The sequence below is a fragment of the Prinia subflava genome, chromosome Z (genome assembly GCF_021018805.1).
Source record: "Prinia subflava isolate CZ2003 ecotype Zambia chromosome Z, Cam_Psub_1.2, whole genome shotgun sequence".
Taxonomy (NCBI): Eukaryota; Metazoa; Chordata; class Aves; order Passeriformes; family Cisticolidae; genus Prinia; species Prinia subflava.
The window spans coordinates 70,958,725-70,980,314 of NC_086283.1; the positions used below are offsets into that span (position 1 = coordinate 70,958,725).

The 21,590-nt window shown below is 40.8% G+C and overlaps 1 protein-coding gene across 2 annotated transcripts in view; it reads left to right on the plus strand.

Annotated features, from left to right (window-relative positions):
• The window catches only part of SEMA6A (semaphorin 6A), a 117,735-nt gene that overhangs the window by 66,723 nt on the left and 29,422 nt on the right, over positions 1-21,590 (plus strand). For both annotated transcript variants that reach the window (XM_063422272.1, XM_063422273.1), the window contains exons 8-17: positions 484-603; positions 1,664-1,752; positions 2,664-2,881; positions 6,359-6,490; positions 9,765-9,920; positions 11,325-11,501; positions 12,221-12,361; positions 12,454-12,534; positions 14,457-14,515; positions 16,274-16,294. In XM_063422272.1, the coding sequence (XP_063278342.1) occupies positions 484-603; positions 1,664-1,752; positions 2,664-2,881; positions 6,359-6,490; positions 9,765-9,920; positions 11,325-11,501; positions 12,221-12,361; positions 12,454-12,534; positions 14,457-14,515; positions 16,274-16,294 (1,194 nt within the window). The remainder of the gene's footprint in view (positions 1-483; positions 604-1,663; positions 1,753-2,663; positions 2,882-6,358; positions 6,491-9,764; positions 9,921-11,324; positions 11,502-12,220; positions 12,362-12,453; positions 12,535-14,456; positions 14,516-16,273; positions 16,295-21,590) is intronic.

The window sequence follows — 21,590 nt, forward strand, 5'->3', positions numbered from 1 at the left end:
CATGCTATTTAATTTTTTGCTAGTGATCTTTGGCAGAGCAGAAGTGCTCTCAAGGGGAGAAATTTTCATAAGTGTCAATTAGCTGACAGTCTTCAAGCCCTGTCTGGTTTGCACTCCCAGTTAAAACTAACAGTTCTGTTACATTTGTTTTGCTGACATAACTAGGCAGTATTTCTGAACATTGAGCTAGTAACTTTTGACTGGATAGGGTAGATCAGTGTGACATACCTAAACTGAAGAAAAATTATTCCATAAGGTTATTTTCTTCCACAGCATCCCTCTGAAATTACCATTTTGCAAAGTGGTTACTTGCTTGTTCAGCACTCAGTTCCATTCACCCAGCTGGATTTTTTACTTCCTTCAATGTTCCTAAGGAGATTGTGATGGTTTTGTTTCCCCTTCTCATCTGACTGATGAGAGAAGAAGCAGTTTTATGATTTCTAATGCTCCTCCCCACTTGTTTCTTCTTCCCTTCCTCCCCAGAGGGAAAGCTGTATTCTGCCACAGTGACCGACTTCCTTGCGATAGATGCAGTCATATACCGGAGCCTTGGCGACAGCCCAACTCTGCGGACAGTTAAACATGACTCCAAGTGGTTGAAAGGTAGATAGACAAACAAGGCAAAAAACCCCAGCATCTCTGATGAGGGTCTTGGGTTTCTGGCCAAGACCTCTTTGTCATATTTCACCCATGCTGTATGTCAGAAAGAAGGAACTAGATTACATCTCTTGCTTACTCTGATCTGTTTATCTCTTTCTCTCTTCTCCTGTCCCTAAGTTACTGGATTTGACAGAAGCTGTGGGCTGGGTAGATCAGAATATGTGTTCCAGTGAGCTTCCCAAGCTGAAATCCACCAGTTTATGTCTGTTGGATGGAAAAGTTGGAGCTTGCCCAGGGCTCTGTGTGCTCAGGCTGTGTTCCAAAATATTCCTGCCACAGCACTGTTAGGTAACAATCAAGGCTTTATGAAGTATAGAAGGTTTGTCCTGTAATGTTAAGATTCATTAATGAAACTAAAATTGTGGGAATATTGCACAAAGCCTTTCTGTTACAGTTCTTAAGGATTGTAATGCTGCCATTGAATTAGGCAATTTTTGTACCCTAAATACCCTCATTGTTAAGGATAGTGCTGCTTAGCTTCGTGTGGGTGTTAAGAATTGTTAGCATTTGGAGTGATTTTAACAGAGAGCAAAACCATAGTTTCAAATCTTTTTCTGCATGCAGAAATGTTTTGCCAGGTGTCAACTTTAGCTGTCCCACTTTGCTTGCTGCTACAGACACGTGTGGGCAGAAACAGTTACGTGGTTTGTTATTTCCTCAGCTCACAGCCTGCATGCAATAAAGAGCACTGCTTGGACCCCTCAGGCATACAGTTATAAATGCCTGTTTACCTTTCCTCTTACTCCATGCAGGGCAGACGTATCAGTGGCAGAGACTTAACTACTCTGCAGTGATGTTGCACAGACTTGTTCCCAGCTCTCCTGTCCCCAGACAGTGACTCTTCTGCAGCAGTGATTTGTTTGTTCTGAAAACTGATCAAGTTTGTCAAACACAGATATTTCACCTCTGGATGTTAAGTGTGAATATATTTGGCTTCTCTTTGCATTCTGTATCCTGTACATGGTGCCTAAATCAGGTGTCTTGGGTTGCTGTTTTTTTCTAGAACCGTACTTTGTTCAGGCAGTTGACTATGGCAATTACATATACTTCTTCTTCCGGGAAATAGCAGTGGAGTACAACAGCATGGGAAAGGTAAGAGCGAAAACATTGCCTTGAATGACTTTGTCAGATTCAGGAGGAGGAAAACGTATGCTATTCTTGGTCCAATGCTGTTACGAGTGACCTTGAAATGAGAACCATAAATCATGATGACAAGGTCAGCATTTTGAGAAGATTCCTATTGCTCAAGCCAAAAGGTTGGCTGGAGTGAAACATTGCACTGTCTTAAAACAAAAATGTGTGGTTTCCTACAGTGATGGTGTATGCTAGGTATGCTAGAGTCTCTTTTCTGCAATTATAAAAAGCACAAGGCTAATGTAGTTAGTTCAACATAATAGATAATTGTTTAAAATGGATTCCAAACAAGGAAGAAATTTTTCTGTAGGAAATATGAATTAGAGTGCTGAGTAAACAGGGGTAGGAATTTTGTGCTTTGCCATTCTGCAAAGAATGATTAAACACTTTCTGTGTTTTTTGCTAATTTCACAATAGCTTTCTGACTAAGCAGTCAGAAAAGCTGACCAAGGTCACAAAGGTGGAGAGCAGGAATAAAAGCCTAGCAAGATTTGCATCGCTTTTAAGTGCTGAAAACACAAGAATCAGAGCAGCAGTGTGGGTTGCAGGATTGTGAATATGAAATGTGCTTTTGTTTGGGGAAATCAAAAGCTAAGCAGTCTGTATGGAAATTAGTTTTATATGGGTTGAGAACAGATCTCCTGAAGGATTTATGGCTGTATAGTAAATGCCACAGTCTTATCTTTCATAACACACTGTTCCAAAGCTTAATTTTTCTCTGTTTCTTATTTATCACAGATTATAGAAAAGTGGTATGAAATTAAGCACCTTGTTGTGTTATTCCAAATGTTTTAAAAGCAATTCCAACGAAGTCTTTAGGTCAGGTGAACGTTTAACTTTCTCCATTATTTTTGCTCTATTCCTTCCAGGTAGTTTTCCCAAGGGTGGCCCAGGTTTGCAAAAATGACATGGGAGGATCTCAGAGAGTGCTGGAAAAACAGTGGACTTCCTTTCTCAAGGCTCGGTTGAACTGCTCGGTTCCTGGCGACTCACACTTCTACTTTAACATACTGCAGGCAGTCACAGATGTTATCCATTTCAATGGCCGGGATGTTGTTTTAGCAACATTCTCCACTCCATATAATAGGTAATAGTCCTATTACAATAACCTCTTACCTTCTGTTTCCTTTATGTTTTGCTTTTCACTGCAGTTCCTTTTTACTTTATGCAAGCACAAGAAGTGACTGCTCATACAACGCAATTATTATGTACCCTGTGCTTACCCATAGTTTGTGCTTAATTTTAAGGTACCCTGATATTGCTTAGCTCATACCTGATGACTTAGGGTGGCTTTCAGTCGTTTACTGTCTGGACACATTCCTCAGACACACTTTTCTTTACATAGGAATTGTTCACACCGGCCACCAAGAAGTGTTGTAGCTTGTAACTTGCAGAATATTATTCCAGAGAGAAAATACAGTGTTATTTTCCTCACAAAGAAAGGACTGTGTCTGTCCTGTTTATAGCTAAACCTTCAGGAACCGTGTTATCTCCTTCTCTTTGTTTTATGCATCCCTGGTGACTCTTGCATTGATCCTTGACCCTGCATTGACCCTGCTGCCCCCTGACTCTCCTGGGAGAACCAAGGTCTTACTGGCTGGGAAGGAGGGTCCTCAGAAAACCTATTTCCTTCTTTGCATGGTTATCCAAAAGCATCAGTACATCTGTAGAGATTTTATTACTGTTACATATAATACATGTTTCTCTGGAAGTTATTAGAAGAGTAACTGTATCTAATTATTGAGAACTCCCAGAGAAGTTAAAAAAAAAGTAGCTTTCTAATTAAAAATATATTGCAGTTTCACAGAATAACATTTGAGGTGAAAGAGGAATTTTATTGATGAAATACATTTAGTTTTGCTGTACCCTTGCCTCCCGTTGTCAAAGACTGACCTCAGTGAGGTCATTCACAGAACTGACTTCAAATGAGAGTAAGCCTGGGCCTGTAATGTATAATCACTGCTTTTGACATCAAAATAATAGGAACTGCAATGGAATAATTATGCCACCAATAGGGAATACAAGCTTAAATTAAGATGATCTCTTTTCATGCAATCTGGCTTAATAAAAACAAGTGAACAAATAGAGATTCAGCATCAGAAAATAGATTGTATCTCGCAATTATCTCAAAATTGAGATTGTCTTCCCACTCTGCTAGCGTTTCCTGTGGTGTGCCATGAATAATTCTTTTCCTTAAGTCTTGCATTTTAAAATCTAAGTACTTGGTGTAAAAAGCAAAATACTATTTTACAGGCTGCAGTTTTGCCAGCCATGGAAGATGATAGGAAGGCATATATTCTTGGAGAGAGCTTATTAGCAGACCTGGCAGCCAGGAGGGCCAACACTGTCCTGGGGTGCATCAGGCACTGCATGGCCAGCCAGGCAAGGGAGGGATTGTCCTGCTCTGCTCTGGGCCAGCCTCACCTCCAGTGCTGGGGGCAGTTTGGGGTGCCACAAAGTAAGAAGGATCTAAAGGTATTGGAGACCATCCAAAAGAGAGCTACAGAGATGTTGAAGAACTTGAGGGGAAGCTGTATGATGAACACAAGGCCACTTGGCTTGTTCAGCTCAGAGGAGACTGGGGGAAGACCTCACTGCAGTTCAGAGCTTCCTCATGAGGTGAAAAGAAGGGGCAAGCACCAATCTCAGTGACCTGTAAGAGGACTCAAGGAAGCTGAGTCATAGAGGTTTAGGTTGGATATTAGAAAAAATAGGTTCTTCACCCAGAGGGTGGTTGGACACTGGAACAGGCTCCCCAGGGAGCAGAGGTAACAGGCTACCAAGCCTTGCTCACATCAAGGATCATTTGGACAATGCCCTCAGGCACATGGTGTGATTCTTGGGGAGTCCTGTGCAGGAGGATTTGGACTTCAATGATCCTTGTGACTCACTTCCAGTTCAGGATATTCTGTGATTCTGTAATTCTACAAAACCTTCTTCTGACATAAACGCATCACTCGTTCCTCTTCCACTAAAGAAAAGTTGCTACAAATACCTCTGGTCTGGAGAACAAAGTTTCCTTCTAGACTGAAGTGGAAGAGATTCCTCAGTCTAATCAGGTCACCCAGGTAGAAACTAGTGTTGAGTTGTAGTCCAGTCGTTCAGAGCTGGCTTAAACCCCCTTGGCTGTGACCCATAGTGCTCCATCCTTACCATGGCATCATAGTACACACCTGCAATCTACCACCTCCAGAGTAAAAGATGTTGCACTCCTTTCAGTACAGCAATACCTCCATCCATGTGTAACTGTGTGTTGAGCATGGGTAGTTGTATGTAACATATCCTCAAGATTTTATGGTTTTTTTTTTTTTCCTGTAGGACTTAACTCAGCACTGTGCAAAATATTCTAGATGGAGTGGGTCTTAAGCTGTCTTTAAGAGGATGAGGTCCTCTGTGTGGCCAGATACACCCTTGATGATCTCTTACATCAATAAATGTACGGCTGCCTCCATTTAAAGCTCTCACTGTGTACTATCACATTAATATAGAGCTTTGAAGTTTTCTTCCATGTAAAAAGGCAAATCTGTGGAGATCAAAGACTACTGTTGTTTTTCTACAGTAAAAAGCATTTTGAAAATTCTTACTATTCAAACAGTTGTTTTTCTATCAATTTATATATCTTTAGGAGTTTAGCTTAATCCTCTGTAACAGTATTATAGTTCCTACATTTTCTCTTTGATGTATACTAACCTACTAGCTAAGAGCAGGATTGAAAGCCTCAGCCAGCTGGGTTCATGCTATTTACCCAATAAAATCAAGTGGCTGAAGTCAGATACAAATACAGTAGTTCATGTACAAAAAAAAAAAAAGAAAGGGAGACAAATTACTATTTCATGCTTCCAAGTGATTGATCATTGTAGACCTGTAAACCTTTCAGGAAGTATGTAGGTAAAAATATAACTATGTTAGGACTATGCTGCGGTGCAGTTGCATGCAAGTATGCAAAAAGGTGACACTTGCAATGCTATGATCTTAAAATAATATCAAATTTGCTTTTACAAGCTCTTTACATTTCACTGAGTAGAGCAAACTCCTGAACATAGTTAACTCCTTTTCGTTGGGAACATGTCTTGGATATCAGGCCGTGGGAGCATGAATGAATTACATGTAAAAGCAAGGTAAATGGCACATGGCAGCATGCTTTCAGTTTGATTAGAACTGTCTGCAATGTGTTTTTTCAGGCACAGCAGGGACTACAAGGATTGGTGCTAAGAGATGTTATGACTTAGAAGACCTTAAATTTCCAAATAATGGGTTCTGAATGAGACTGGCCAGTACTCCTCATGCATTGCCAGTGATAGCCAGAGTTTCACCAATTCTTTCCCTTCTTCAAGATTGTTGCAATTGCTTCTTTCTGTAGAGGCTTTAGAAATAAATTCTCTTGGCAGGAGCTGATTGGTATTCAGTCTTTTCCATGGGGCTGGCTTTTCCTGTCAATACCGGATTCAGAGTTCAGGACTGAGTAACCTGGGACAGGAAGACATCTACAGAGCGTATCTTTTCCTCAAGGTTTTATGCATAACTGCAGGATGAGTAACAATTTCTGGGAAATGTCACTTTGCAGCATCCCTGGCTCTGCAGTCTGTGCCTATGACATGCTTGACATTGCCAATGTATTTACTGGGAGATTCAAAGAACAAAAGTCTCCAGACTCCACATGGACACCAGTTCCTGATGAACGAGTGCCCAAGCCCAGGTATGTTTCATGTACAGTGATATTGTTCTGTTCCTTCATGCAGGCTACAGAGGCTTTTTGATAATTTTAACAGCCTTGTAAGGTGCAGATACAATTATACATGCTGCAACAGTAAAGTAAATGTTGAGTTGAATTTGGATCTAAGCTATGCAATTGAGATTTTTCCACTTAAATGACATTTGTGTAACATATATCAGCCAGCATTAGATCCACTTGGTCAGAATAATCACTTAAGAGGGGTGTGAGTTACACAGTTTTTGCAAATTTGTTCGGTAATGGATATATCTCATTACAAAGCCTGCACTAGTTCTGCAGTTTGCTGTTCTATGATTAACATGCAGATTAACAGCCACAGTGGATGGAAAGTAAAAAAGAGCATTCTACCAAAGTGGAGATTCAGTTTACCTCATTCCTCCTGTGAGTTGTTTTCCCCCCACCCACTACTTCCACATGTTTGCATACATCTCCTCTACTACATTCTTCATATTTCTTACAAGTTCCATTTCACACAAATTGCTGTTGCCAGACACGTTAACTCATTTACACCAATGGCATTTTCCTCTGAGATATTAAGATGCATATAGATAAATCAAATTCATTATCTCACTTAAGCTTTACCATTTTATTGCATGTTTTACACTGCTTGTGATATCTTAAATAATTTAAAAAATATGTATCTGAAGTACTCTGTGCAGTGTTGAACACCACAATATAAGAGGAATACAAAGCTGTTGGGAGCAAGCAAAGGAGGGCCACGGTGAAGAGCTTAGGGGGAAAACCATGTGAGGAGTAGCTGAGGCCACTCGGCCTGCCTAGAGGAGATTGAGGGGAGACCTCATCACAATATACAACTTCCTCATGATAGGAGGAGAAAGGGCAGGCGCTGATCTCTTCTCTGTGGTGACAACTAGCAGGACCTGAGGGAATGGCCTGAAACTGTCAGGGAAGGTTTAGGCTGGACATTAGGAAACAGTTCTTCATGCAGGGAAGTGGCTAGGCACTAGAGCAGGCTTCTCGGGGAAGTGGTCACCAGCCTGGCAGAGCTCAAGAAGCTTTTGGACAATGCTCTCCTGGCACATGGTGTGATTCTTGACGTGTCCTGTGTGGTGCCAGGAGCTGGACTTCAGTGATCCTTGTGGGTTGGTTCCAGCTCAGGATATTGTCTGTGAAGCTCCATGGTGGACACTGAGTTTCTGCCTAATCCAAATTTGGCCCATTACATTTTGGATTTGCCAAGTGTAGAGTTACTCTGCTGTCTTTATTCTGAAGTTTCAGTCAAAAGAAGAGCCTGGAGGTGACTGGAAAATCTGGTACATTCTGTGTCTGTTTTCAGTCTGAGCATTAGTGATGCAGCTTCTAGCCATGTTGCAGGATTTTCTTCTCCATTTTGCAGTGTTTCAAACAACTTGTTGACACGATGGTCTGCCTTGGGAGTGCAAGGCTTCATGATGGCTCCAAGGTTGTTTGGACCTTACTGAGATATATTGGCAGGGAAGGGGAAAAGAAGAAGGAGAAATTTCCATCCATTTCAGTGGGAAAAAAGAGAAAGTTGCATTAAGAGTTTGGGATGAGCCAATCGCAGGCCAACTTTATGATGAAGATGCGACAATATTGAAGTCTGAAGGAGACAAAGCGAAGTGAAATGTGAACAGTGTTTCACATAATGTTTGGCAATCAATCTGCTTGATAGAAATGATCGTTACTTCTAGCTCATGTTGAAGTACATGACAGGCACCTTTGAAATAAGGTCATTTCTATCTGGATGTCTCAGTATGATGCAGAAGCATTACTGACCCTATTGATCCTAACATTTTTCAGAAATCTACCAGAGCCCTTCAGGGGTGTCACTTCCTGGCCAGACAGCAGGGTTTGCTCGGATTTATGCTAGACTAAACCAGTTTTGAGATTAAAACGGGATTAATCCAATCATGCTGTTAGGATTTAGGAGTAAATCAGCCTCCAGATTAGATACATGGAAACCGTAAACACCAGGGTGCCAGAAGGTGCAGGCTGCGCCCTCAAGTTCTCTGGGAATGTTGCCTCATGGGTCAAGTGCCCTAGCAAGGACCCAGGAAACCAGTCATGCCCTGGATTTCTCCTTCTCTCCACCTATTGCTAGTTCTACATGCAATTACGAGACAACTAAAGTATTTTTGATATGAAGAGGCAAGAGCATACATTGTCTGCATGTAATATTCCTTGCTCAGCTCTTGTGGGACCAGACTTGTTGGCACAGCTAGTTCCTTTGAGTCCTATGCTACCTTCCCACACAAGATTTATTTACCTAATGTTTGAATGTTTATCTAAATCTGAGCAACACAGATGATAGGACCAGTCCTGTATTTTGTTCAAGCTGACATTACTCTTGATGTCAATGCCTTTACCCACATCAGATGTAGCAGAGTAGATGAAAATTGGATGATGCAATGCCTTTATGAGTGAATGGTCCATCTTTCATCTTCCCATCTCACACTGGCTCAAAGTTTGAAGAATCATAGTGCTGTAGAAAATGGGATCGAATGGGCCTTTCATTGAAGAAAATTACTTACACAATATTAGCAAGCAAAACATTTTGCAGCTTCTTTGAGAGCTGGCCTGTCCAGGCAAGAAGATTGCACTACCTCTTAGGAGCAGGTAGATTTTAGAAATAGCGTGAGCAGGTTTGCATTTTAGTTGCCAAAGAATGACAGATAACTTTTCAGTGAAAGTTCTCAATTCTTAACTACCATTCTTAAATCATCTCATCCAAATTGAACAAAGGGTAAAACCAATGTTTACATGGATGCTATTCAGTTTGTCTTCTCCAATAGTCTGTTTTCTGTCAGATGTGACTAAAAGTGGTGTTCTTTCATACCTGTTTAAAAAAATTAACTTGCTTTTGTATTATGGGGACTGAGAGAGCAGTCCAGGAAAGAGCAGTCAACTAGGCAAGTTACAGATCAGAAAACACCTGTGGCGTTGGGAAGCATCAAGCCAGATGCACACACGCTGTGATTACATTTCATATGAGTAGATAAATTACAAACTCTGTGTGTAGCACTCCTGATGAAAAAATGATTTTGAGCTCATGACACATCAAGTCCTTTTGAATGAAGGACAGGGCAGGATTTTAGGCTTCCCTTGAGGGGCTGAACAAGTCCACCACACTTCTCAATCCTCCTCCAAATTAAACTCCTGTAAAGCACATCAGATTTCAGTGACAGCTTCATCACAAGAGAAAGCTTGCTCTCGATGTTAAATAAGTTTTCTGTCTTCACTCTCTTGTTTTATATAGGCCTGGTTGCTGTGCTGGCTCTGCATCATTAGAAAAATATGTAACATCTAATGAGTTCCCGGATGATACTCTGAACTTCATCAAAACACATCCGCTGATGGACGAGGCTGTACCTTCCATTGTCAACCGGCCCTGGTTCCTGAGAACAATGGTCAGGTACGTACACCAAGTGAACTCCTCTCCACATTGTTGCTGTCACATTGTGCTAATAGCCCTGCTTCAAACACCCCCCAACTCCATCAGTGTCCTTGGTGTCCTGGCCACAAATCCAGCTAGGAATGATAGCAGAGCTGAGCAGATGCTGCAGAACTCCCTGAGCAGCTTTCAAGACAGGAAAGACCTCAGTCTTTTCCAACCACATTGTGCTTAAACCGGATGTTGTAGGAAATGGTGTGGGAGAAAGGTATACTTGCCTTTTGGCTTATGGGTCAACGTTTGAGACTGCTCTGTAAAAACTTCAGGCAAGGATCAGCAGAAAACTCAGGAATATGTACACAGGATACAACGTCTGCCAGGATACGTTCACAGGATATGCAGATGTCTGTCAGGTTATTTACTGGTAAGCTTTAATATTTGCAGAAGTGTATAGGCAGATGTAATTGCAGAATCTGCATCCTTTCCATAGCAGCAAGAAAAAATTATAACAGATTTGAACAAAGACTCATAAATCAGCACATGTTAAGTACACCATCCCCTTCCTATCAAAATACATTCCCGCTCTCTGCTGTGGTCATTATACTGCTTATCTACCCTCCAGCAGTGAATGGAATAATGTGACTAACTTTTGCCATATTTTCCTCTCCTCCTCTGAACAAAGGTAGAGTGTTGTGTTGGACACTTAGCTCTGGAAGGGTCTAACTTGGTAATAGTAATGTATCTTCTGTCCGATTTTTCTGTTCGGTTCTGTACCTCCAACCAAAGATGAGAGCAGCAAGCTCCACTGACTGCTTCCCTTTCGTAGGCAGTACCATCTAACTGGTACCAAACCACCAGTATACTTGTTTTCAATAAATTGTGTCATCCCAAGATTTGATACCACCTCAGCACTGAACTTGCTTGGTGGTGGTTGTGCGATTATTTTTAGTGAGGTAAAGTGTTCAGCGTCTCACTACTGCACTGACAGAGCTTTTCCTGACAAAAAACGTTGAACCTAGTTCAGCTGTTTTTAATGTGGCAGAGCTTGAAATTTTAAAAACAGTTCACTATGCTGATTCTCTATCCCTGTCTGAAGAAATCACCAGGCTTTTGGAAGGATAATTCCTAAATGCCCTCAAACTCCTAGAGTTTCAGCTTTCTGAAATTCTAGACACTTCTGAATTTCTGGACACTTCTGCTGGCTATTGGATGTGTGGGCATGCAAACTCATGAAAATTCCCTGGCATCTGTGGAGCCAAACTGGTACAGTCTGTGTCAATTTATAGTCAGGTAGAAAAAGAGTTTAAATGTGGTTTATGGTTGCTAGAAGTCTACCAGACACTTATCTGACATGAAGTGATTAAAAAAATTACAATTCGGTGATTATCTCTGTGATTTATCAGTGAAAATGCTCTGTTATTTCAGATATCGCCTGACCAAAATCGCTGTTGACTCTGCTGCTGGGCCGTATCAGAACTACACCGTGGTTTTCTTGGGGTCAGAGAAGGGAATCATCCTGAAGTTCTTGGCACGTACAGGAAACACTGGTTTCCTAAATGACAGCCTTTTCCTGGAGGAGATCAGTGTTTACAATCCTGAAAAGTGTGTATCTGATTCTTTGTACTCACATGTGGGTGACTTTGAACTTCTGATTTCCCAGAGAATAATTTGTCCCATAGAAACAGAAGCGGTTAGAGAAGCCAAGTTTTTTTGAGTAATTTTAAATTGTTTAGGGAGGGGATGTCTGCTTATCAGTCTCTACATTGCAATAAGATTTTTTATTCAGTATGTAGAAAATAGCCCATCCTATGCAGCAGCTGACGGATAATTAAAAATGAAGTTCTGGAAAGGAAGATTAATTTCCTAATCCTATAAAAAACCCTGATTCCTCTCCAAATAACTCAACAAGCAGCAAGCTGCTCTCCAAGGGAAATTTTCCACATTTCAGTCTTCCTCAAATATGCCTAAGGGGGCTTTGAAGTGAGCCATAATCATGCAGAAATTTCAGCTACTTTGAGTGCTGGAGAAGAATAAACATTAAAATGAAGGGCTGTCAGAAGCTTGTCTGGTGTGCTGTCGGTCTCCAGTTCCTAACCCATGCATTTTTAATAATTGCTTATATGTCTATCAGTATTTTTAGTGGCTAGTGTGTGTTCTTTTTCCTTGACTTGTTCAATTGTACCTTTCTTATGGACTTTCAGCGGAAGTTTTTGTGATTTTTGTGAGTTTGGGTTTTTTTCCATCCTGGGGAATAAATAAGATTTCCCCTTGCTTCCCAGCGGAGACCACTTGTAACCACAACTCACTGTTACCCAAACCAGGTGCAGCTACGATGGCATGGAGGACAAGCGGATCATGGGAATGCAGCTTGACAAGCCCAGCAGTGCCCTGTACGTTGCCTTCTCCACCTGTGTCATCAAGGTTCCCCTGGGGCGCTGTGAGCGTCATGGCAAATGCAAAAAGTACGTGTTTTGTGGTGGCTGTCAGAGGCCTGTGCTCAGAGTGGGGAAGCTGGAGCACTCATGAATGCCACCTTGTGCTCTTCTCTCCCAAGGGCCTGCATAGCATCCAGAGACCCGTACTGCGGATGGGTGAAGGAGAGCGGGCTGTGCACGCAGCTGGTCCTTGGCTCCAAGTGAGTAAGGGCTCTGGCTGGATGGACCGTGGAGCTCTGGCACTGGTGCCAGGCAGTCTTGGGCAAAGCTATTTGAAACATGAGGCTTTCAGAGAGGGAAAAATGTGGGAAGTGTTTGTTTCTACCTTATTTGCATTCACCTCCGAAATGTCTCACAAATTTTTTTGCTGTGAACAGTCAGCTGATTGGTAACTGCTGAAAGGGGAGGAAGAAGAAAATGAAAGAGCTGTATTAAGGTCCGTGTATTATTGAAAGGAGTGAATTGGATGGATATGTCTGGACCAGCCTACACTGGAGCCATCACAGCTGATTAAAGAGGCAATAGAATCCAAATTAAATTACCGAAGTAATTTGTCCACTGAAAACAAAACCAGTCCTTCTAATTTAATGCATTACTAAGAGGAATAACAGAGCACAGTAAGGGCTTAAAACAGATTTAGAGAAGTGCTGGATCTCCCCTTGCTTAACAGTAGAATTTAATTATTTTATGATAATGAAAGTCAGTGAAGGTTACAGGGAGCAAACCCACTTCAGAGCTTGCATTTCTTGGCCACTTCTGACACATTACATGACTGCCCACTCTGAGCTATACAGCTGTATTCCCTCATGATAGTAGTGGAAGAGTAGCACAGACATCACAGAGCCTTGACAGCCCTACATTTGATGCCATTTAACCCTGCTTTGCTGCAGGTCCTCAGTATAAAATGGACAAGTTATAATCCCCATATTTCTGTCTTGTTCTTAATTTGCTGATTTCCCCCATCTGCCGGGGATGCTGTAGCTGTGTCTGTATATGCTTGACTACAAAAGTGCGGGCTGTTTCTGATTTGGCATTTGCTAGGATAATGTTAAAATGCACCTGGGTCCATATTGGGTTTTTCATCACTCCAAAAGTGCTTGAGACTTCTTCAGCTTCTGAGGCAAGTTGTAGGGGACTTCTGTACCTCACTTGTAAAAGCAGCTCCCACTTTCATCAACAGATCCATCGAGACAGAGGCTGTGCAGCTTACAATGATAAAGTCCAAAAGTGAGCAAGGCAGATCATGTTCTATCCAGTGCTTAGAAAGAGGGTTCGGATCAGCTGTGAAGATATCTGGTGAAATTCTAAATGAGCCAACAGGAGGCAGAGATGTTAGGTACCCTCCTGGAGTAGGTGACAGTGGAGCACTGGAGGTGTTTTAAGAACACAGAGAATAAGTTGTCTGCAAGGCTAATTATGCCTCAAGGGCAGGATCCTAATACAGACAAGGGCTTGCATTTGGAAGTTTTCCAAGGTTCTTGTCATTCACCTCTGACCACACAGGAATTTGGAAGAGTAGCTTCAATAGTTATCCAAAGTCACAGAGAGAAGGTGGGAGCACGTCAGCATGAAAAACATGTGGGTGTCAGTAGATCCCCCTGAGTTAAAGTGAATACCTTTATGTGGGATGGACACTTTGTGGGATGGACCTTATGCCTTGCAGCCCCATCTGGTGCTGTACCTAAGAGGTTGCTGAAATGCAAGTTTCTTCCTCAAACACAGTACCTGCCCAGTGGTTTAGCTTCCTTCTCACACCAAAGTGCCAGAGCATCCCACCTACTCTGTGCACAGGTTAAGGTGGGGTTCCAGTTGCTTCTGATAACATCATATGTTTAACAGTTTTAAAAATGTAGGTCTTTTCTTCCCTTGGTAATGAGGCATACAGTGGATTTTTAAAAGTAGTAATATAAAGACAAAGTATCATTAGAAGCTAAGAAATCATTAAGCAATGATGAATAGCTCAAGTGTGTATGTTGCGGTTTTTCAGCCTTTGTGAGGAATTTCCAAAGAAATAGCCAGTTTCACAGCAGGGATTTATTTCAATCGAACATGTGATAATTTCTTTCTGGTTATGCCTCTGACTGTTGTTATTCATACTGTTTTGTTTCTTTCTATTATTTAGACTGGCATTTGAACAGGACATAGAACGTGGCAATACAGATGGCCTGGGTGACTGCCAAAGTAAGCAGAACTTTTACCTCTATTTACCATGTGTCACAGTATCCTCCTGAATGCCTCACATCACCATTACCTGTCAGGCATTCTTTTGTAGCAACATAAGCCACAACAGGGACAGCATTGTAGCTAATAATGCAGGTTCAGAAGAACTGTTGTTTAAATGTGTTTGAGGAAAGTAGCCCAGTTCACGTGATTTATACGAACACTGGACTTCAGAGTGGTTGCATAATGAGGAAAGCTCAGCTCTAGAGGATATTGATTACAGCAATGGCATAATGAATTGGAGTCATTGTCTTTATTAGCCCTGGTGGTTGGGTTGTTTATGTAAATGTACAGAAGTGGCTTGGTTTCTTGGTGTAGTCTGTGACTTGGACTACATTCCCGTGCAGCATAGTGAGACAGTGAAATATATCTTCTGTTTTGGATCCGGACCAAGAAATGACAACTGCTTAGTTTGTGAATCTTAGAGAATTTTACATGCAGTCTGGACAACCTCATGGTAATAAGGGTCAGGTACTATTGGCACTACCTAAGAAATTTTAATGGTAAACCTTGAGTACTGACAGCCTTAGCTGGAAGCTTCAAGATGATCTTTAAGCATTTATAGTTTTGTACTGAAATGATTAAAAGTGCATAGCTTGCACTGCATGCAAAGAAACCTTGCATGCTGATTTCTGAGCCTTCAGGAATACCAACATCTGTGTTCAGGACAGCTCTTGTTCCAAATGTTCTCACTGAGTCTGGTTTGATTCAGAGCTCCAAATATTATTTATAAACCTTGTGAAATAAAGACTCGCGTTCTTTTCAGTGTAATTTGCACTGATACAATAAGACTGATGAAGCTGAGTAATCAATGTACAGTGAGAGAGTCATTATTTCTGCAATACAGAGAAAAATAACAGAGGGATAGACTGTGCCATGGGCCATAGTGTGGGCCAGCTGCTCTGGAGAAAGCCAGAGCCTTCTCATGCCTTGCTCAACCTTATTCAAGAGCCATTAATTACTCCGATCACTGTGCTTGAAGGAGTACAAGGATTTCAGCCTCTATCCTAAGATAGGGTAATGTAAACTGTTGCAAAGATTTTTAAAGGAGGTGTACATATAGGCCTCCTTCTGTTCCCCTGTAATATGGGTTAGCACCAAAATCAGGCCAGTTCACAGCTGGTGTATCTTTGCCCTTTTCAGCCAGTTCTGCTCTCCTTGGTGAGGTTATGCAGGAGTGGACTGTACCTGATATTAGTTATAAGGAGGGTAGGAAATTATTCAGGAACAGCACACTGTGCTCATGGAGAGAGATCTGCTTCTGTGCAGAGAGCAGCAAATCCCATACCCTGCTTAAATCCCTCTTTAGCCATGAATTGTGCATTGAACCTTAACACTGCACAGAGGTAGATTTCATTTCCCGCTAACGCAGCTGATTTTATAACTTCATGTGACCCTGGGTCACATGAGTTTTGTGCTCATTGACTGACATTGCTGGCTGCATCCCCTGCAATGCCTTGCCTTAGACTAGGATTTGCAAAGAAACCAGGGAGGACACTGACCCTCCCACTTCGGTACCTCCTGTACAGAGCAGGTCACGAGGACTTTCAAAGCCAGATGTTTTTGGGTATGTCCAAATATTAGTTTTGCCTGGGTCCTTAGTGTGCAAATCACATGCTTATAAATATCAGCTGAAACTTTAAGTTATTAGCAGCAAACTACTTAAAAGAAAAAAACAAGATAGAAATAATGATTTTTCCCCTGTTATTTGTCTTTCAGATTCCTTCGTAGCCCTGAATGGTAAGGAAGTTCTTAGTTTCAATATTTACTGACAGCAAATCCGTTTTGGAGGAATCAGTTTTTACTAAACTTTTTTATATTTTCGTACTTTTGTTATATTTAATGTTTCTTCCCAATTTATTTTGTTCATAGACATTTCAACTGCTTCACCTGATCATGAAATGTCTTACTACACAGTGTATGGTCAGTTTATAAGTGTTTTTTAAAATTCTTCCCCAATCCTTGTGGTAGCTAGTAGTTTCTGTACTCAAATAGTTGTTACCCTTTTTTACTTGTTTTGTCTTGATTTTGAGGGCCCGATTCACTAATCACAACTAGGATTAAGTCACACCTCTTGATTTTCAATCGCTCTTTTCTTGTCTTCCCTCAAAAGTGTCTCCATTGAATTAAAGTCAGATGTGGCCTATTTTAATGGCATGCCAGCAGACATGATTAAAAGCATGCCTCATCTGAACACTCGAAGAAATACTTAGGTGAAAAAAGTGATGCATCTTATCTGTTCACCAGGACAAACAAGGTAGTAGCTCACATCCCACTCAGGAGCTGGTGCCATTGCTGCTACAGCAGCCAGTCAGAAATACCTTAGGGAAAGCAGAACCATCCCTGGGTTACAGAAAGATCTCTCATAAGGAAAATTAGCCTTTTACCACTGTGGTTTGAGACTGGATTGTGCCTCAATTTCTGAAGGTTCTTGTCAGTGCTAGGGTGAGTATTTTATGTTGTCCATTCAAATTTACATAGCTAATTAAATGACCTGAACTGAAGAGGATTATTTCTGCAAGCATAGAGTAGCAGGTTCCCATGAGGCAGCTGATAATCTGTACTCATAGTGCTTTCTAACACTCTGTTCTACATATTTGGAAGTAGATTATGCTGGTTCTTGGAGTGAAGAATGTCTTCATGAGGAGTCACTGCAGAATAAATAATCACTTTAAATTCAGACCTAGACATATATTGCGATGACTTTTCTTACAGACATCCTGAACAAAGACAAATACCCACAAGCTAAGAGGATGCGTGGTATTGCTGCCAGTGAAGTCAATGGCAAAATTCCATGTGGGGTGGATGCCTCCTTATGAAGTTGCTTTCAGGCTGTACAAGACTAGCAGTTCATTAGAGCTAGATGAAATTCACCATACATTTGGCTGAACACAGCCAAACAAGAGGTGGGTTAGTGTGAAGTTGTGATGAACTTTTAATTGAGTCTTTCATCTCATGCCTGCAGAGTAGGTACCAATGACAGCTCAATACAGAAGAATATAAATAACTGGAGGCACGGTAATCCTGCTCAACATTTGTAAAAATAAAATCAAATTCCCCCTACTATTTATTACCAGGAAATGAAAAATGTGCAGGTGAAACTTATTTGAAAGTATAGTAATGAAAACCTGTGAAGGGAATGTACAAAATCAAAGGCAATTTGAGACTTTCTAATATATGAAAGACTCGCAGTTTCATCTGCATATATGGTTTATGCTTTCTTTCATTATGAAATTGCTATATTTCTAATGCACAGAGCAATATTTAAAGAAGAGTAATGATAAAATCCATATTGCTGAATGTAAAGATAAAGAGGGTGGCATTGGGCATAGTGTTGATGTGCCAGACATGTTCTAGATTTCCTGCTTCAAAGTGAATTCCATAGTCTGCAGAGTTATAGCTGTGGAACTGTGTTCTGGATCCTGCCAGCTAGAGTATTAGTAGGTATTATAGTAAAAACTGATATTTTAATCTAACCAAGAAAGCAGAAAAGTGTTTCAAGTGAACAGCAGAATGAAAAAAAGTTGAAGTCAGGAGAGTACAGTTAACAAGAGAGACTACATTTTACTGTCCAGGCATGTCAAGCCCAAAGACAGATTCCATAAATGAACCCAGCTTTTAAAGCAGGACCTTATAGACAGGTGCAGCAGAGAAAGGCTGATGCAGCATTAACATGGGTTCCCGTTTATGTCCCGCCTTCTACAGCTTATTTCATTGACCCCTCTCAGGTACATCCTGATAATGTGGTCTCTATGTAAGTCAGCCCCTCCTTTTATGGGTTTAGTTAAAATATCTAGTCTGATATTTTTGCAGTTGGGCTTTTTTTTCACCTAACATAGTCACCTCTATTGATCTTCTACATCAGGGGTGCAAAAATTCTAGGATGAGGTAGTAAACCAGTCTCGGTAAACTTGTTCATGTTTGCCTACTGCAGTGACTGGTCTGAGTAATTTTGTATCTTGAAAAAAACAAAAAAATATGAATTATCTATTTTGATGTTACTGAGTACAGCTTAATGCAAAGGTAAATGGTATGTTGTACTAGATTAAGCCTCAGAACACTGATACCAGAATATGAATTGATCGAATGCTTAGTGGGCTAAATATATCCAAAGTCATCTGAAGCTCCAAAAGAAGTCATAAAGCCTGATTCTCTTCATTTATGCCACTATAAGTCATCCTCCTTCAACAGACTTACTGCCAATCTGTGCCAGTGTGAATGAAAGGAGAACCAAGCCCTTAGCTTTGTATTTTAGCACCAGCCTCCTCCTGAGTTTGGCACATGGACTCTCTTCCTAAAGCAATCTCACATGACCAGCTGCAAACAAGAGAAGTGCAAAGTCCAAGCAGGTGACTCAAGTGACACCCAAGGGGAGGACAGCAGGCTGAAGGTCTGGATGCACAGAGAGAAATTATGCAGGAGCCACATATTTAAACAAGGAGATTTAGCAAAATCACTCTGCAAAAGTCTAAGCAGCTTCCATTACCTTTGGAAACATCAATTCTTAGTGAATTGGGCCCTTATATTACCCCCTAGCCATAGGCCTTTCTCCCTCTATAGTATTGATTTAACTTTCCCTCTAACTGTCTAATTAGGTTGCTATAGCTGTTAATAGGATAGTGTGCAGATATCTTAACCTCTGAGATTCTAATGGCTTGTGCATATTAGACCAGCTATCAAATACTGATAGTATTGAATCTCTGTCTTTGTTTTAAACCTGAAAAGAATCCTCTTTACATTTTACAAGTGCACTTCAGAACAAGCTACAGTTACAGAAGTGCAGCCTTTGTGAATCATTATCTGTGCTCATAGGCACTAAGTGCTTTTACTCTGCCTCTGTTACTTGATTACAGCACTCCAAACGAAAAGTTTTTGCAAATAATGGAAGCACCTAAACCAGATTTTTTTAAAGTGTGTCTATTTGATTTTTACATGTTTTCTTTAAACAAAGACGTTTGAAATGCACTATGTGTACAGTTATTCGGATACTTTGTTTTAAAACAAAGGCAGAATTGGTTTTTCAGATGTTTTTGTATTAACCATTATTAACACAGAGGTACTGGCAACATCTCAGATGTGTTAAAGCCTCGTTAAATCTCAACAAAGCTTATTTGCAAGTCAGAGGGGTAAAAATGGTGTAATGGGAAAAAAGGCCCACTACATGTTGCAAACTATTTAGTGCATTGTAAAAGCTTGATAATGGCTGTGTGTGAGAGGGCCAGGACTGGGTTGCCTGCCACTTCAGTCTTTTCTTTGTTTGTGAGATAAACTTAACTAGCTCATACATTTGTGGTGCCACTCTGCTCAGAGGTGAAATTCACCCAGTGGACTGGCTATTAGGCACTTACAGGACACTCTGATACTGCTCACAGGAGCAGTATCACCGCCTAGTAGTAAGTGTTAGCAAAATACAGCTCTGACACAACTGGGACAAGCTATTAAGGTTTAATCTGCTCCTGCCCTGATTCCTCAAAATCAAATGGGAGACTGTTTGTTTCGATTAGCTTGCTTCTCAGTGTAAGCTTGCTTCTCAGTGTGTACTAGACTAACACCTTGGTAACAGAGAGAATATACTGATTCCTTGCATTTGTGTGGAACCCCTCTCTACTTAGGGGCCATCTGGTACACATTAATATCTTCACAAAGCCTTAGCTTTCCATTACCAGGAAAGTCTCTGTGTATTGGCAATATATGGTTCAAGATTTTTTTTTCCCAGAAAATGTGTCCCCTAGGCATATACTTCCTCTAGATTTCTGTATTATGAAATGTTTTTTCTTTAACCATACTTATAGCTTTTCCTTAGAATTCCTCCTTTAAGCACACTTAAAAGTGCAAGTGTCTGGAAAGAGATATAGGCATATAAGTGCATATCAAAGACAAGCATTAAATATGATTGCTACTTGGCAAGATTTTCTTCTCTTTTACCTCCTTATCAAGCAATGACTAATTGCTTTCTTATGTTGAGTGCAGCATTATGTGTAAGTTGATCAAATACTGTACACATTTATTGTTGTTGCTGAACGGGGTATAAACTTGAAGACTGGACCCCATGAATGCTTGCACTGTGGTTTAATCCTTAGGGAAAAAAAAACATGAAAATTCCGCAATTTCAGTTTTCTAGACTGTTCTCTGCCCTGTTATTCATCTTGTTCCTTGGAGATGTGCACAAGAGTTGCCAAGCATAAAATAGGGTTGGAGCGAATGCTTTCAGGATCCAGTATATTCTTGCTTCAAGAGAACATGTGTTTTCAGTTGCTGGAGCTCTACCTGTCCCTTTGGACACACAGTCCTGCTGCAGGATTGCTGTGGAGCAGGCAGCACATTTGGATTGAAGTTCAAATGGAATCCTCTATCTGTGTGTTACCACTGTTCCCAGCCATGCTGGGGCTTATGGAAACTTTTTAAAAGAGGATAACATTTGATTTCTCTTTTCTATTTGGGCAACATTCAAAACTCTGTATTAAAAACCATAGTTTTTAATTTGTTGTCCGAAAGAAAGGTGGCTGGGAGAAAACGCACTTTCCACCATGGGAGAATAAAAAAATAATCCCTGCTCTTGTCAGTATAAAACCTTTAGACTGACATCCATAGCTAAATTGTGTTAACAATTATCTGCAGTTGAAGGTTGGCTTCATGGTGAGAACACTGTAAATTTAACCAGTTTTCCTTTCTATACATGCAAGTTAAAGCAGTTCATTGTGGTCATGTCCTATGCAAAACACAGTTCAAAGTGCTCCCATATATAATATGATTCAGTAAATCAAAAGTGGTCCTCAAAAACTTAAGAGGACCACAGACTGTTTTTAATGTAAAGTCATTAATATTCAACAAGACTTCTTTAAATCATAACAGCATCATAATAGAAGTTGCAGCATTTTGCTGACTTCATTGGTAGTTCAACACCATGAAGCTGGTGAAAGGGCTGGATAAAATGAAGTGTGTGGGTACATCTAAAAACTTGGGGACATTGGTGGCCAACATTTAGATTTTTGATTGTAAGAGTAGAATTGAGGATCTAGGTTCATCATCTCTCTCC